Raw genomic sequence first — 16,914 nt, 5'->3', positions numbered from 1 at the left:
TGAAGGGTATCTTCTCTAGACTGAGAGGGGGAAATGCAGACCTCACCAAATGCTGATCTATTATATGTTCCAAAACAAGATAATACAGCTATAGCCTTCTCTGCTCACTGTGACATAAAGGAAAAAGACACCTACCATCTGAAATTCCATCAATACAGTGCTCTGGAAAGCTATCCAGGCACAACGATATCCCAGATAGCATCACCTGAACACTGAACATTTGAGGAAAGATCTGCCAAGAAACAGAGAATGTGCATGGCAGTAGAAATGTGAGGCTGATCCAGGTTTAGGGAGCAGCATGACAGTATGAAGACAAGAGATGCTATAGACCACAATGACAGCCACAGCACAACACTGGGAGATGCCCAGAGGCTAAAGTTCAGGCTACAAAAAAAAGTTTGCTTCCTGCTTGGATTCCCATTGGCTGGTCAAGTTTTTCAGCCCTAGTAGAGCAGGCTCTGCTGGTATATTTAGCGACAGTGCTCCTGGACTAGCAGAGACAAGGACAAGCACTGATACTTTGCTGGAACTAGAGAATGGATCTGAAGACATTCCTAGTCTTCACTGCATTTCTGCTACACGCTATCCTGGGCTTCCCTATTCAGGTGAGAGTAGTTCCATGCAGCCATGCTCTTTCCTCTAGTTGATCTGTCCTTCCTGGAATGCAGCTGTCAGGACCCATTTTAATTTCCTACAAGACAAATATAAGCCATAATAATAATGCCATATGTTATAATACCAGTCTAATTATTCAGTGGCTCCCTTTGGCCCAATTTTGCTGTTACTGCTTCTACATTTAAGAGCTATGGAAAATAATACCTTATACCTATTGATTTTGCAGGAGAACTATGGGAATAGCACAGCAAGTAAGTAGAATTAATACTATATTTTAAAAACAATTGATAATTGCTGAATGTGTATCAAATTAATTACATAGCAGGAATCTTGGAGCCTAGTGATTATTTGAGGCAAGTACTGTAACTCCAGTAATGTTTTCAACAACATGATTCTTACCAGTTGGAAGTGAACTATAGACAATTGATTACCAGGAATAAATATACCCCATGAAATCGCACATATTGGGGGGGGAGGGCATTAGTGAAATTATGGCTCTTTCCGCTTGCATTTCTAACGCATCAGCTACTTACTGAGGCGCTTATTTTCTAGAGTTTTATTCTTATTAATTGCCCAATTTCCCAAAGTCTTTACTGAACAAATGTATCTGAAAGAAGGAGACATTAAGAGGTGTTCAAAGCAGTGCTTCAGTTTTCAGTGGAGAATAGAAAAACTTTAGGTTATCAGGATTGAAAGGATCCTAGCAGCGGTGGCCAGAAGGAAGGGACTGTCTGAGAGAACACACTGTGAACAGCAGCGCAAAATGAAAGATGTTAAAAAAGAAGCTCTCTGTTACTCAGTATGGAGCAGAGAAATAGAGATGATGCATCTATTATGGAGAGATTTCCATGTTCTGTGAAGAGTGCAGCGTAGTAACTCCTGAAATGAATGAAGAGCTGGTACATGACATGACACTCATCATGTGGTCACCTGTAATTATCCTGCTGTGGACTGCATAACCGATATGTGGGGCTGGGAAAGAGACCGCAGGAAAGAGGACTGAAAGCAGAGCTGCATCAGTTAAAGCTGCATGTAATCAGTGGTACATGCTTTGTGATAGACAAAATTTTTGACAGGTCAATTTAGTGATGGTAGAGACAGAAGAGAGCTCTGATTCAAAGAAGACCAAGACCTGTATATTTAAGGATGCATCCTTCTGTAATGCTGAAATGTAGAATGATGAAAAGAAGCTTTGACCTCATTCACTGTCACAATAGGTAAAAAAAATTGAAAAGTTGTCAGAAACTGGTGAAAGATATACGGAATTGATTGAATTTCATCAATGGATGGTAAATATAGATCACAATGTTAATATGTGAGTGACCTGGCTTTAGAGCAGGCGAAGGCACTGACTCCCAGGCCTTTTGAAAAAGCCATGTCTCCTGACTGTTATTGGACTGAGTGTAATGTGCTTCATATTTTTGGTCTGTCAGATTTAAATGTGAATTATTCGTAAAATCAAATTTTATTACGACATTTTGACTTCCACTAAACTGTGGATGTTACCAAAAGACTTTGCCACTCATTTACTCCTTTGTCCCACCTTTATACAGCCATAACTGAACAGGATGTCTGGTATCGGAGAAAGCCTTGCAATGTATTAAGATAGCAAACTAATAGCACAGGCAGAAACAGTAACAGAGAAGCTTTGTCAAATCACAAAACAGAAGAAGGTCATTGTAGACCTCTAGAGAAGGTCAATGGAAATAAATCTGTAGGTAGACCTTAACTACAGCAAGAAACTGTCAGGTCAGAGGTGAGGTATTGTGAAAGGCAAAGGTATTAGAAGGATTTGGTTGACATTTTCAGAACAAGCAAGGGGCTAACGAAAACTGACCAGTTCTTCTTTTGTGCTGTCTTTTATGACACAGAAGCCAAGGGAGGCTGTGAAATTACTGTTCAGTACATGTAGAGCCAGCAGAGAGACATACTTTCTTGAGTTCAGTTGTGGTTGCTGGAACTCAAATTTGCAGGATTACTGAGACGTATATGAATGTGCCTTGTGAGACCCTTTCAGTATTTTCAGTACAAGGAAAATTTAATCTGTATTTTGAAAAATGTATCATGCCAGATGCTGATATAATTAGGCACATGGCTGATGCTTTCTGTTATGTCTCACACGAGTTTTAAAAAGATGTCAAGGGGTTCTGTGTTTCTAGAAATCTGACTTGACCAATCAATATACTAGTGCCTCTTGTATGCAGGGATTCTGAAGTCAGTCAAGCCATTTCAAAAATGTGCTTCTCTGCAGAATTTTTCAGATGGCATGGACCTCTCTGATGCAGCTGCTGGGAACTGACTTAACTTTTCTCTAATAATTAAACTGTTATTACAATGGGGTTTCATTTCCATGTAACTGAAATAATAGTCTAGAAAGGCAGACCTGAAACGTCCTTGGCTCAGTAAAAACAGTTTTATTCCAGGTTCTTGAGAATTTCTGAAAGTTAGGAAGTCCCATCAGTATATTTAGGAAATAATCACTTGGGTCATGGAAGCTGTAAAAAGGGAATGGTGCTACAAGCTGTGACAATGCTTGGCAGCCTCCACATCTGTTGAAAACACAGGAATAAAAAGACAAGGAACATGGATAGCCTTAGAAATATCAGAACGCTTTTGCGTAAGTGTTCTCTGTGTTAGATAGAAAAAGAAATAAAAGGTTTAAATTTTAACATGGAAGATTGCACTTATTGACAAACTGGAATAGACTGCCAGAAAGGCTTGCGGCATCTCCATCATACTTAAGAACAGGTTAAACACACTGTGATCAGGAGTAACATAGATAAAACTGTTTCTGCCCTAGGGAAAGGAGACAAACTGGATGACTGCCTGAGGTCTTTTCCAAGCCTATACTTTTATGATGCTGTAACAGTGAAGTTAGGAACAAAAACATGAAAATACTCACAACATTTTTTTTAAGTCTACACCAATGTGTCATGTGAACAAATGACTTCCTCCAAACGTTATGATACCTTTCTCAAAACATTCAGGTCCTTAAAAAATAAATTTTTATGTTATTAGATTTCTACTTAGAAATACATATATAGCAGATTAGATTTTCACTTCCATACCAGTAACCCAGAGTAGACATTTGCCCAAAATCAGAAGATGCCACACTAGCAAGATATTCTCAGGATTCAGAATTGCTCAAAGCTCCTGTAAGGTTCAGAGTGAATTTGAGATTTTTTGTCTCACGCTAAATTACAGCCTTCATCCCATTTTTAACTTTACTCTTTGGCACTGTTAAACCAGAAAAAGATTGTCGAGCTGATTAGCCTGCACATGTGCCAGTGACAATCAGGAACAAAACATTTTTTCGTCTAGCTTCCTTTGACATTTTTCACACTGAAGCTGATAAAACGCTTTGCTCATTTTTAGACAGTAAACAACCTGGATTCTGTCCTTGAATACAAACTACTAGAAATTCTGATAGCTGTTTGTCTTAAGTATGAATTCAATTTCTGTGCCTAGCTAGTGTGCCCTACTCCCTTTCCAAGCAAGGGGACCTACCAAAGTCATTATCATGGCTGAGGAGGCCTGAGTTGTTGAACGCTGTGAAGCTGCATTTCAGAATCTAATCTTGTCTTTTTCTTCCTTGCTTTTTGCAGCAACAGAACCTACTCAGGTAAGGACAGCTCAAGTCAGCTCTTCTGTTCACTTGGGGTCCAGCATTTTGAAAAGTGAGGTTGGGGCCCATCTATCTACTTCACCCTTATCTCCATCTCTGAAGAAAAGTCTACTCAGACCAAAGGTGTTACAGAGTGTGCGGTTTCCATTCTTATTTCATTTATTGCCCCACATTATGCAGTTAATGGCCTGGGAAGATTCTGCCTTCTTTGGAGTCATATATAGAACTTTAAAACTGCCTTTGCTTGATGAAAAGCAAGAATGGCATGGCAATCTGCCTTGTTACAGGCATGACCCCCACAAATGGATACTCCTCTAACCCCCAGTTGCCTATATGGTGCTACATACCACAGACCTTCACAGCTGTATAATGAGGTGATACTGGGAGGATTTCATTACCTATTTCAACAACCTTGCATTCATGCTAGCAGTTACATAAAGACAGTGGAAGACCGAAACCGAGGGTAACCTTCAAATTGCATTTCCTGAGTCTTCTATACTGACTGCCTTTAGAATATCCCTATTTGCCAACAAATCAAAGTATCTACTACACCATGGTACTTTTTTACATATTGGTACAGTAAACAAGAATTCAGGACTGCAATGATTACAGATCCTTACCATGGTAGTCTGGATACTTATGATCCTATGATACACTCTTTGTTTGTTACATTTTTTGATATTTATATTATAACATCAATTACTGTATTATAACAATGCATCTTCCTTGCAGGTTACCACACAAGAGGATATCTATGGTATGTATTATTCCAACTAAATTGTACTAATTGGTAAGATACCTCAATTTTATTTGCCCATTTGCTCCAGAAAATAACACGTTTAACACAAATTAATCTCAGGGAAGAAATTTTAAATAAATACAACTGATCTAACATTTCACAAAAAGCAGGTTTTTTTCTCTTTTGGTTTTGGTTAGTACTTGGCATTGCTAAAAAACTCAGCTGCTGTTTTTGCTAAAAATAGCTCCACTTAGATAATACCCTTATTTAAGTCACCTGAAGGTTACAGAAATTACAGACACCAAGTGCACATGCAATTTTTGATGTCAAGACTCATGGTGTGATGCCCAGATTCAGCTGAGTTCTACTTAGTGTAAGGCCTCAGAGTCCCTGAAGTTGGGATTAGCTGGGGACCAGTCTGGCCAATGGAATAGGACTGCGACTCTGATTTCATTGGTTTTAAGGGTTTTCAAGAAGTCAGGGTGTTCAGCAGTAAGCACTAGGACAATTCTCCATCTGATTTTCTTCCAAGTGTTGGGGGTTCAAGTTTGAAGTGTGCATGCAGAAGGGAATTCATGCTGTTTGAGGGCACAAAGGGAGCCCTGTGGACAAGAGGAACTGCCAGCTGGCCACTTGAGCCAGACAAACCAAAGCTGTAAGAGCCAAAGGTCCAGTTTTTAAAATGCAATGATTAAAAAGGGGAAGGTGAGGAAAAGAAAGGCTCTTGGGACTGGATTAATACCAAAATAATCACAGCTGTTGAGAGGTTCACAAGACTGTTCCTGAGCAAACACATACATGACTTAATGCCATGTCAACCCATAAATATGCTCTGTAAGTTTCATGTGCACCACTGTAATCAAGATCAGATTTCAGGTGGTCCCTGGAAGGTCATCTGGGTTAAAAAAATCAGGATTTCTATTTTCTTTGGAATTAGAAAGTGACATTCTTGCATCTCTATGCAGAATCTCATCCGCCTACAGAGACAGACTCCGAGGAGGAAGTTATTTTTAACAGAATTCTGAAAGTTAACAAAGGTAATGCCACCAAAGCCTTGCTGGCCCAATCTTTTGTGCCTTCTTGGGGGGAGGATCAATGTCTTAACCACAGTCTATGAAAATATTATTTCTATCTATTATGCATCTACACATAAGACCCACTCAGGGAGGCCACAGGAACTACTCCCGGCTAGGTTGTTTACTGAAGCCCCAGGCCATTTCAGATCTATTGTGTTAATACTGAAGACAATTCTGGATGTGGAGGCAACTGAACTATGCAAGCAGCTTCTTCAGCTGTAACTTCTGCAGTCTTTGTCCATCTTTGGATACAAAAAGAGATCGTGGGATGCTTGAAGGTTTTATTATTTAATTGCCTTTTTCTTGAATGCAAGCATCACTGGAGCCATTGTCATATGGCTTTGTAATACAGACTCCTAAATAAGCTATGGTTAGTACTGTGCTTCCCATTTCAGACCTCTTCTTGATTCTTCCAAATATTTTGTCCACTGTAAACTTGTCTTTCACCTTTTCCCTTCAGCAGTCATAAAGGCAGCTTTACTCCTGTCTGTAGAAACAGACATGAACATTTCTACAGTTTCTTACAGACAGCACTCAACCCCCTTTTAATTCTCTCCCTCTGCACTCTTGCCTCCTGATTTTCCTTGTTGGCATCGTCTACCTTTGCCCAACACTATTCCTGAGTGTATATTCAATGGCATTCACTCACTGTTGCACAATGAGTCAAGCAGCCCAACTATTATACAGCATCCCTCTCTACTGCAACTGCTTTCCAGCCCTTTCCTGTCTTGCCTAAACCCTACTCAACAGAAGTGGAGCTTCCTACCTCTTTTCTGAGCTAAGAATGCAGCAGTGAATAAGACAGGGGGAGCAGACAATGTCTGTTTAACCCAATAGACTGTTTCTGGCTCTGGCCAGCAAGATATGCTTAGGGAAAAATACAAAAGCAGGAAAAATACAGGGTAACTGTTTTCCAAGGGTGCCTAGTAGCCTCCAGCAATCCATGGCTCAGACATTTCTGCCCCTTCTTTCTCACACAGACAGCACTCAGCTCTTGCAGGAAGGTGACATAGCTCCACAAAGGAGCCGTAGTGCCATCAACTGTCGAAACCGTCACTGCAATTGGCCCCAGTCCAGTGATGGGATTGTCCGTGTTCCCTACGTTTTGGATCCTACTTATGGTAGGTATTTTGATTTTTTTTTTTTTTTTGGTAAAGGTTTTTTCCAATAACCTTCAGGTAGAATCCTACCTCCAGTAGTTGCGCACACAGTGGATGAAATCTGCTCTAAGGATTTATTTGTACTGTGCAAGCACAAATGAATTGTAAATTATAAAGGTCTGCATAGAAAACAAAAAGATCAGATTTCCTTCAGAGGTTTGCATCCATTATATTTTGGGGACGGTTTCTTGGAGACAACAATGACCATTCCCTTTAATGGTATCTGCTAGAATATCTGCCTTTATGAGGTTCATGCCAATTGCATGTGGTTTTAATGGACCATTTTTCATCAGTAAAAGAGCTTTCCATAGCTGTCACCAAGTGGACAATCTGCAGATGCATCAACAACCACTGCTATAATTTTAAGACAAGTAGTTCAGAAAACAGAATCTCATCTGAATCTGTCCTGGACAAAGTCCTGGGTAAAGAGTGGCTTGTGCCAGGCTATTTATATTGCACAAATGACATATATTGAACAATATATTGAATAAAATTCACTGCCAAGCAAAGAGCCATAGGCTAATGTTTCTGTTCCTCATTTACACTGTTTTTGAGCATACATGAGATTCTTAATGGCACAAATCATTGTTCTGGTGTGACTCCCATATTATCCCCCTTTCTTCTCCAGAGGAGAACCACATAAAGGCAATTCATGATGCCATGGCAGAATTTGAAACACTGACTTGCATTAATTTTGTGAAGCGCAAGACAGAACGCGATTATCTCAGCATTAGGTCTGCAGATGGGTGAGTTGGATAAGTGAATATGTTATTTCTATATTACTTTTCATACCTTCACTACTCTGATCTTGTGTGATCCTAAAGAGGAGAGAAGAGTGGAATTAGAAAAGTAACTTTATGCTTTTATCAGGGTGGAAGGTACCCTGCTGAAGATCCAAATTACATCAGGGATTCACCAGAGACACTAAAGTGACTCACAGATCATGGGAAACCAGCAGTAAGGCAGAAAGAATATCCTTAGCTCATGTTTGCTGCGTGGTATAATTCACACTTAGCACAATGTTTAATGTTTAACAAGCTGTTGTGGTTTTAATTTGCACATGGGGCAACAATTTCAACTTGGGAAAGAGCACTTCCCTAGCATTCGCTGTCAAGGCCAGAATTACAGCCTTTGATAGAATTGTTCAGTATCCCTTAGCTTGTAAGTGCCATTTAGGTTACTTCTATCTCTGACACAGGATTCAGGCATTTGAGAAAAATGGTTAATTCCAAGGAGTTAACATCACTGTGTACAGAAGACTAGCATGCAGGAACCTCCATGGTATTGAAGGGCTTCTAGGAGGCTTTAGTGATGCATATACTGTTTGCTGATTTTCTGTGCCATGGTCAGTTTTGCCCTTGTGTGGACTCTGACCACAACAGACCATAAGGAATCTCTTCCATTCCCACAACAGACACGTGCAGCAAGGTTCTCTGTATCGTCCCCAGACTTGTCTGACAACAAAAATCCATGTGCCTTTTCTTGTTGATGTTCCATGCCTTTCCCAGCTGCTGGTCCAACTATGGAAAAGTAGGAGGTGGACAGACTGTCTCTGTGATGAAAGGAGGCTGCATGTGGAAAGGAATAATTCAACATGAACTGGACCATGCCCTGGGGTTTTTGCATGAACATTCTCGAAGTGACAGGGATAAATATGTAAAGATCATGTGGGAGTACATCAGTCTGGGTAAGTTCCTTCAAACTTCTCAATGTAGACAGTAGAGTAGATATGTCCTGCTGTTCCCAGCTCTTCTTTCTTCTTTGAGAGGAAGTGGATAAGGAACATGATTTAAATATGATATCATATATTACAGCTGACAGAGCAGACTTCAGGAAATTTGAAAACTCCAATAACCTGGGTCTTCCATATGACTATTCCTCAGTAATGCACTATGGCCCGTAAGTAACAGCATATCACTGCCTCTGTGGAATTGAAACCATGCATGAGAATTAGCTTCCATAATAACTATCTTCTATCAGCCTCTCCATTTTCCTCTTTGAGAAAAGCACTGTGAGTTAGTTCAAAGAAAGCATTCCTTAAGATTTACTTTATTATTCTTTAGCTTTCCATTAAGGAGTCATTCCCAGCTGAGCTGGGACAGGGGAAGGAGCGTATCTACTGGACATTTTGATCAAACCTAATTAAATAGCACTGTTAAGTCACACCAACAACCGAAATCCAAAGAAAGCAGTTTCAGAGTAGAGTTCCTCACAAGGAACTCCCAAACCAAGAAGATTTTCAACCATAGATAGTTGTGTGCAGGAGAGCCGCCTTTTTTCTTCTGTTTCTCTGTCACCTAATGGGACCCTGGTCTAGAACTAGTTTTCCAAAGTAGAATTACACTACAAATTGTAACTCCAACATGGTAATTAATGTTATGCATGTACTCTTGTCAGTCTAAGATCACAGGCAGGTAAATCCATACACAAAAAAAATTGATATACAGGTGGTCAAAGGCTGTTCCTATTAGAAAACTGACGTACCCTTTCAATAATTCTGCAGCCCATTCCACGACTTCATCTTAAAACATTTCCATAACTTCTGTGACAAGACTATTACTCCCAATGACCTTCAAGCATGGGTAGGATTTGGAGGCTTTTCTTTAAGGTTGAGTTTTGGTTCTGTCTTTAATAAATTCTCAAGAACAACAGCTAATACAACTGAAGAACTACTTCATAAATTTAGCACTCCAAACAGCAGTTTGGAGGCATTCTTGTATCATAGGGCAGCAAGCAGACAGTTTGCTTTAAAGCTTCTATTCCTCTTGCTCAAGAGACTTCTGCATTCCCATTTGCTGAAATATGCATTAAGAATTGGCCAGAAGAACAATCTAGCTATCAGACTTAATAACAACTTATGTGCAATTGCTCTTGCTGTAAAGCATGTAGATTACGCCATTAAATCCTGGAAAAATTTGTTTTCCTTAAAGGACCATAAATTTTCCATGTTTTCGCAGACACACATTCACTAATACCACTGGGAAAGCAACTATTGTACCGATTCCTGATGAATCAGTACATATCGGACAGAGGCAGGGACTGAGTAACTTGGATGTGGCCAAAATCAACAAGCTCTACAATTGCAGTAAGTGCAAGCCATCCCTTCATCTTCTATTCAGATCTTCCATGGAGGTGTTTAGGCAGCTCCACAGAGGCAGAGGTTTCTCACAGATTGTGTAAGCATACTCTTCTAAGTCCATGGTATCCATTAGGGACACTCCAGGACATAATGCAAAGGTGAAACAGTAGGCACACTGTGATTAGTGAGAAAATGCTTTCTGTGTCCAGATTAAACCAAACATATTTCACTGTTGGTGTAAGTGAGTGTAACTCCACCGGCCTAACTGGTTACTATGTTGTATGCTTCACTGGAGTCATTGGGTTTCTTAGATCTTAAAGAGGCAACTACAAAACTCACAAAGACATCTCAGTCCCTCATTGTAGTTAATGTTTAAGGACTGAGCCAAACCAAAATAGCTATAGGTTTCTCTGAACTGGAACACTTTCAAGATGCTTTGTCCAGTTCTAGCCTAATAGTTTGCAAATGTTTAAGCTATCATTCCAAATGTGTATAAATTTTCCACTCCTTAAACTTCTGCTAGAAGAAATTCTCCCATATAAACAAAGAAATTTATTTGGTCAAAGGGAAAAAATATGATAAATTATTTTCCCTTGCACAGAGGAGAGGCCAAGTCCTCTTCCTAAACTCAGAATTTAACTATTCCAAAGCAATCATATTTTTTATTTGACTCTTCTAGCATAGCTCGGACTTCCCTATCCCAGTGGAAAAACGTATTGACTACTGACCAGTGGCAGCATATAAAACCTCTCACACTTTTTAGACTGAAAAGGTAGAGTAGAAAGGGTACTTCATCCTGAAATCCCTTGCTTCATTGTGGAATTACAAATAAAAGCTAATGCTTTTTATATGTGCTACTTTACTTTCCATTTTGACATAGATGCTTATGATTATGCACAAATTAGGACATGATTCTTCACGTCCTAGATGTACAAATACCCTGAAATGAATGCTGGTAGATCAGAAAATCAAGACCACTACATTCTGAAGAACGTAGCTGTAGATAAGTGGAAGTATCTCTTAAAAAGTTTGGTGCTGAGGCAAACATTGTTTTTCTCTCAGGTCGCTGCAGCACTATTCTCGATGCAGCATCTGGGTCACTGAAATCTGCCAATCACCCAAGAAATTATTCAGATAACACCAACTGTGTCTGGCTCATCCGCACCCGATCCAGAAAGGTAATCAAAGGTTAATAATGGCTTTGGACTATGGCTGAACTGATTGATTTGTACTGTATCTGCACACCAGTTACCAGATCTTTTTCATGAGAGAAATTTTAGACTAGTATCTATTTCTTCTTCATGTCCTTAAGCCAGGTATGGGCAAAGACAACTGCACAGTTGCAATTTTGAAAATCCTCCATACATTGAGCTTCAGGTTTGCAAAAAATCAAGACAAAGCAGTCTGAGCATGGGAGCATTCAGTCACAGGCCCATTATATCTGAACCCTGCAAATTCAGGGGATGACAGGCAAGGCTGGGTAAGCAGTTCCAATTCTGACTTAGTTACAGCTTGGATTTTGTCTATTTTAAAGGACACCCCATGAAAGAAGTCATATATGTGTATATTGAAGGCTTGTTCCCTCTTCCCTTACAGATTTCACTGCACTTTCAGGCCTTTGACCTGCAGACAACCAGAGGCTGTCAGGGTGATTACGTTAAAGTTTATGATGGAGCCAGTAAATTTTCTGCAGTTCTAATGGACAAAACCTGTGGATCAAAGATACCCAATGACATAGCAGCTTCCGGCAATCTTATGCTCATAGAGTTTGTCACAGATGGTGTTGATACAGCTTCTGGTTTCCAAGCCATCTTTACTTCTGGTAGGTCTGAGAAAAGTGAGAACATCAGAGAAAGAAAAATGATTTATATCAAATCAACATATGTTCTACCTTCCTCTTTGCATGTGATTTGGGAAAAACATTGTTTGAGGAGGTGACCTCTAGAAGAAGAGCCATCTCTTCCTACCTTGCTTTTGATATAACGGGTCAGTCTTGCATTGATACCATTTTTTCCTTCCAGAAGATGGGGCCATGCTCATCACAAATAGTGTCAGCCAGGTGATTCCCAGATTGCCTCACCTCTCAGATGTATGCTATTCCAAAACACGAGCAATCAAGGGTGTGATCAATCTAATGTTATTACTAGTGTTAGTAGCACAGTAGATTAGACAACCTTGTATTATGAAAGAGGACAGATCATATCATTTAAATATACTGCCCTTCTGTAAAAGATCCAGTTCTTAAACTGGACATTTCAGAGGGAAACAGTTTTATAGGGAAGCAGGTCACCCAGCCACATGACAAGGAAAGGCAGTATGTCCATGGTCAGAATCCTTGGGGTTTATCTACCTAAAACACATTTTCCTCAATTCCATTCATTAGTAACTAAGGCTACAACCACACACATATTGGCTGAACTACAAAAATGTCTGTGTATATATCTGAAGACTGAAGAAAGTATGCAGTTCAGCTCAGCTTGGCTTAGTTCATATGAAAGAATGCTCAGCTAAGTCACATTATCTTGTATTGGCCACGGGCTAAGAAAGTGCACATGCAGAATTTGTGCAGATCCACTGAAATGCAGTAACTTTATCATGGTATATCAAACCATAACAGCAATAGGGTGTCAATGTAATGCCTATTCCTGTAGGATCCCAGTTGTCAAAGTGTGATTTAATGTTTACATACCTCAAAGATGATACTGTTCCTTCAGAGAGCACTGTAAGCTAAATATTCTCTCATTTTTCTTACAGTAAGGGTCCAAAGAAAACATAGTGCCCACAACTGACTTAATGGAGAAGAATCTGTTCTGTGAATATTGAAATTATGCTTTTCCTACTTTGCTCCTTTCCTGGCTTGGATCGGTATGAAATTCAATTCTATTTTGAATCAAAGTCTTCAACTTACAGAGAAAGTTTACTCCCCAAGCCATATAAATGTATGTATATCCTGTGTGCCCCCCTTTCATCTGCACAGTTAAGTTATTACCTCTTTCTATTTAACAATTTAATAAAAGCTTCATATAAAAGTGTGTTTCCATTTCTCTTTTCCAATAGTCCCTTCCAACCATACATTTTATGTCATCTTACATTTTAGCCACCTTCATTCATCCATAAGGGTACCTCTTACACAAATCACATACTTTTGTCATAGGTTTAGCTGAAGAAACTAGCTCCAAATCTCACAAATGTTTATGTTCTTTGCAGTCCTGAGCACAAAAAGACCTTAGATACAGTCTCCTACTCATACTACTGCTACTAAAGCCTAACTTTTAAGCTTCCAGAAATAACATCTCCCTTAATGATCCTATTATATCCGTAAATCACAAGGAAGATGGACATGACAAAAAGTATTGCCGTAAGGAACTGGTACTTCCTTCTGTAGTTTTCCATAAACTAGGTAGGGGCTAGCTAAGGGTGCTTTTTTATACATAAGCCATTTTTCAGTCCACAAATAGATGGTTAACTCTATCATAGGATGATGTGGACTACAGACTGCTGCAAAAGTTCGATGTTTAGGTTGGTTAGAGCATCGTGCTAATAATGCCAAGGCCATGGGTTCAATCCCTGTATGGGCCACTTGTTCGGGGGGTTGGACTAGATGATCTCCAGAGGTCCCTTCCAACCTTAACAATTCTATGATTCCTTAGCCCTATGATTTATCTTTAGCTCTATCTTCTGCCAGGCCAGAAGCTGAACACTCCTGTTCTGATCTCATAAGGAAGACAAAAGTTGGGAGAGTGGCTGCGCTCCTAGGAAGTTCATTTCATAGCCTTTCAAAGTAATTACACTTCTAAAATAGCATCCTTTTGGTCATAAGTCTATTATTTTTAATAGATTTGAGAGCAAAATAGGCTGCTATTTCATTTTAGTTAGCATAAATCAACAGTAAACCATGTTGATTATGATAAATGCTAGAGTTAGTAGTGCTAATCATAATTATCATGGTTAACCGTATGTTGAGATCTGAAAAATGCAAATGTTTTCCATGGCTTTGCTCTGTAATACTAGGAACCTCGGAACCTTCCTCATAGAAATACACTTCTAGAAGAGAGCTGTGAGAAATGAATTTAAATCTCAGAGTTAAACTGATATAGTAAACAACAAACTACTACTCACCTTCCTTTAACAAAAGGAGACACCAAAAAGTAAGACTAAACTTGCAAGTATTTGCTCAAAGCTGTCTCTACATCAAAGTACACTACCGGGGTAAACTATTACCACCACATAGAGTACACCATACCAGTATGCTTATTTCTAATCACATCTTCCAAATAAGATTTTTTTAAAAAATAAATGAAACACTTAAAATTGCCTTTTCCCAAGTATGAAAAATCAATCACTTACTTGCAGTCAGAGAAACTTTTAATTCCACTGTAGATTGCTTGTTCATCCACAGTGATAAATGTCTTTGCAAATGCCTCTGAAGAAAGCAATTTTGAGTCTACTTTATAAATGGCACTTCTTCAGTTCTTCAGATACTGCAAGTATTACTCAGGTGTTGCTATCCACACAATATATGAAGAGTCCTTCTGAAACTGTTAAAAAAATAGTTCTAGAGAAATATTTAACAGATGAAGTTTCTGAGCCCCTCCAGAACAGAATGTAGAAGAGAATACTGCAAACCCACAATATACTGATAGGTTGGGAAGGCCTAATTTCTTAATAACTTTGATCTAACTGGAGAGGACTGTCTTTCTGAAGAGCTTAGAAAACTCCTTACAGAAATACAAAATGGAACAAAAAAAAATGATCTTTATGAAGCTCTTAAGATATGTAATTTTTATTTATTTCATATTTAGTTCAATTAGGTTAGTATTTTAAAACAATATAGAATTTCTTTTATTTCTCTATTAAAATGTTTTTCAGATTTGATTTAGGTGCCTTTTTGGTTCCGAGTTTCTCTCCAGGTGTTTTTGCATAGGCCTTCATAATGCTTTTTTCACAGTGATAGCCCTACAGATACCTTTACAAATGGCTTTACAGAAATCCTTTGAGGCTTGAACGGGATCTGGCACCAAACTTCCAAGAAATGGATGCCAGAAAAGAAACAGCTGCTGCTTAAAGAAACCATACACATACATGAAGAAATTTGGACAGTTTCCAAAGAAACATGACTGTTTATCAGCTCACTAGCTTTTGTGCAAGCTTCACAGAGCAAAGATTTCTCTCTCCTGTCAGAAATGACCTCAGACTTTGCCTAGCACAGGCATCTGCGACTTGAAAGCAGATAGTGTGTAACTTATCCTTCAATATTTTGGAGCAATAGAATTTCAAAGGCATGTAAAGAGATCTGGCTTGCTAACAGAGGCGTTCAAAAGGAGGCGAAGATAGATTCATATGGCCTACACTGAAGCTCCAGAGCACAACAAAATGCTCCCCAAAGCTCATTTGACAAATTCACCAAGTGTGTCCAGCTGCAGCTTCAAACACTCATCTCTAGACTCTCCCCGTGGTGTGTCTGTGTCCTATTCCTCATCCTTGATCAGCTCCAGAAGGAATATCAGACAATACATCATCTTCAGAGAGATCATCTTTCTGGAGAGAAGTCCTTACAGGGCAAGGAAGTACTTTAGCAGGAAAAGCAGCCTCATAAATCACAACTGGGATTTTCCAACATCCACATCCAGGTGTGTGCACACTCTACCGTGGGACAGCCGCAAGGTGTCTCCCTTGAGCAGTCCCAGTCTAGAGGTCATCTCAACAGGATAGAGTACCAGACAGGCTGTGTGGCTCCTCTGGAGGTCTCTATTTCAGAAGTGCTGCCTTGCAGGATGAAGCTGGTGTTTCTGCTTCTGGTAGTGGCCCTGGATCAAAGCTACTTTGGGCATACAGAAACCTTCACATACCCAAAGCACTCCAGAGACAGGGCAAGTCAGCTCCTTTAGGATACCAGCTCTCTTTCCCAGACTACATCCATAGCAATCAAACCTGGCTAGTCCTTGTGGAGATATTCCTAACAGAAATACAAAGACTGGTAGGAATGCAGTAGGAATGGAAATGTGTGTGCATGTGAGAGAGCCCTGGAAGAAGCAGTAGAACAAGAACGGCCTGTACTGATAACCAAGGACACCATTCCCAGGACACTATTCCCATGACACTGCATCCAGGAGGTACATGGAAGACTGCATTGTTTATGGTTTATGGCATGACCACAGGGCCTGCACTCTGCTCAGGCCACAGAACAGATAACTTGTCGGTGGAAGATTCTGTACCCTCATTCCAGCAAGTTCACCACATACCATGTGTGCTACCCTATCAGGAAAACAGACACTTCCCTCCAACAAGCAATGACAAACAGATCTCTCTGAACACGAGGGACTCTTCTATGGGGAGGCACAGGACTGTACTTCCCACGTTTGTTTTAATGGTAGTTTCCCTTGCTGGTTTGAACTCTTCCTCACTAGGCACTGTGCATATATGGGATAATTACACCGTCACCCTGAACCCTAGACCCTCCCTTTGGGGTCTCTTCATTCAGCTTGCTGAGACACATGCACACTGCCTTGGCTACATAGCGTTCTGCCACGTTGCCCCTGCCAGCAGTGATCACCCAAGGAGCATGGGATTCCACATCTTTGTTCTCTGCTCCTTTCTGCCCAGCAGCTCTTTGCCCATCC

General features: G+C 39.9%; 1 protein-coding gene across 1 annotated transcript; it reads left to right on the top strand.

The window, feature by feature from the left end:
* Positions 1 to 536: 536 nt before the first annotated feature.
* Positions 537 to 15,298, top strand: LOC134140723 (astacin-like metalloendopeptidase). Its single transcript, XM_062576279.1, has 13 exons — positions 537 to 605; positions 842 to 866; positions 4,221 to 4,237; positions 4,973 to 4,997; positions 5,945 to 6,016; positions 7,036 to 7,176; positions 7,844 to 7,961; positions 8,724 to 8,902; positions 9,030 to 9,114; positions 10,173 to 10,300; positions 11,357 to 11,472; positions 11,891 to 12,131; positions 15,243 to 15,298. The coding sequence occupies exons 1-13, from the start codon at positions 537 to 539 to the stop codon at positions 15,296 to 15,298; spliced, it is 1,272 nt and encodes a 423-aa protein (XP_062432263.1).
* The last annotated feature ends 1,616 nt before the right edge of the window (positions 15,299 to 16,914 follow it).

This window comes from Rhea pennata, chromosome 5 (assembly GCF_028389875.1).
Source record: "Rhea pennata isolate bPtePen1 chromosome 5, bPtePen1.pri, whole genome shotgun sequence".
Lineage (NCBI taxonomy): Eukaryota > Metazoa > Chordata > Aves > Rheiformes > Rheidae > Rhea > Rhea pennata.
This window is presented reverse-complemented; position numbering and strand designations above follow the sequence as displayed.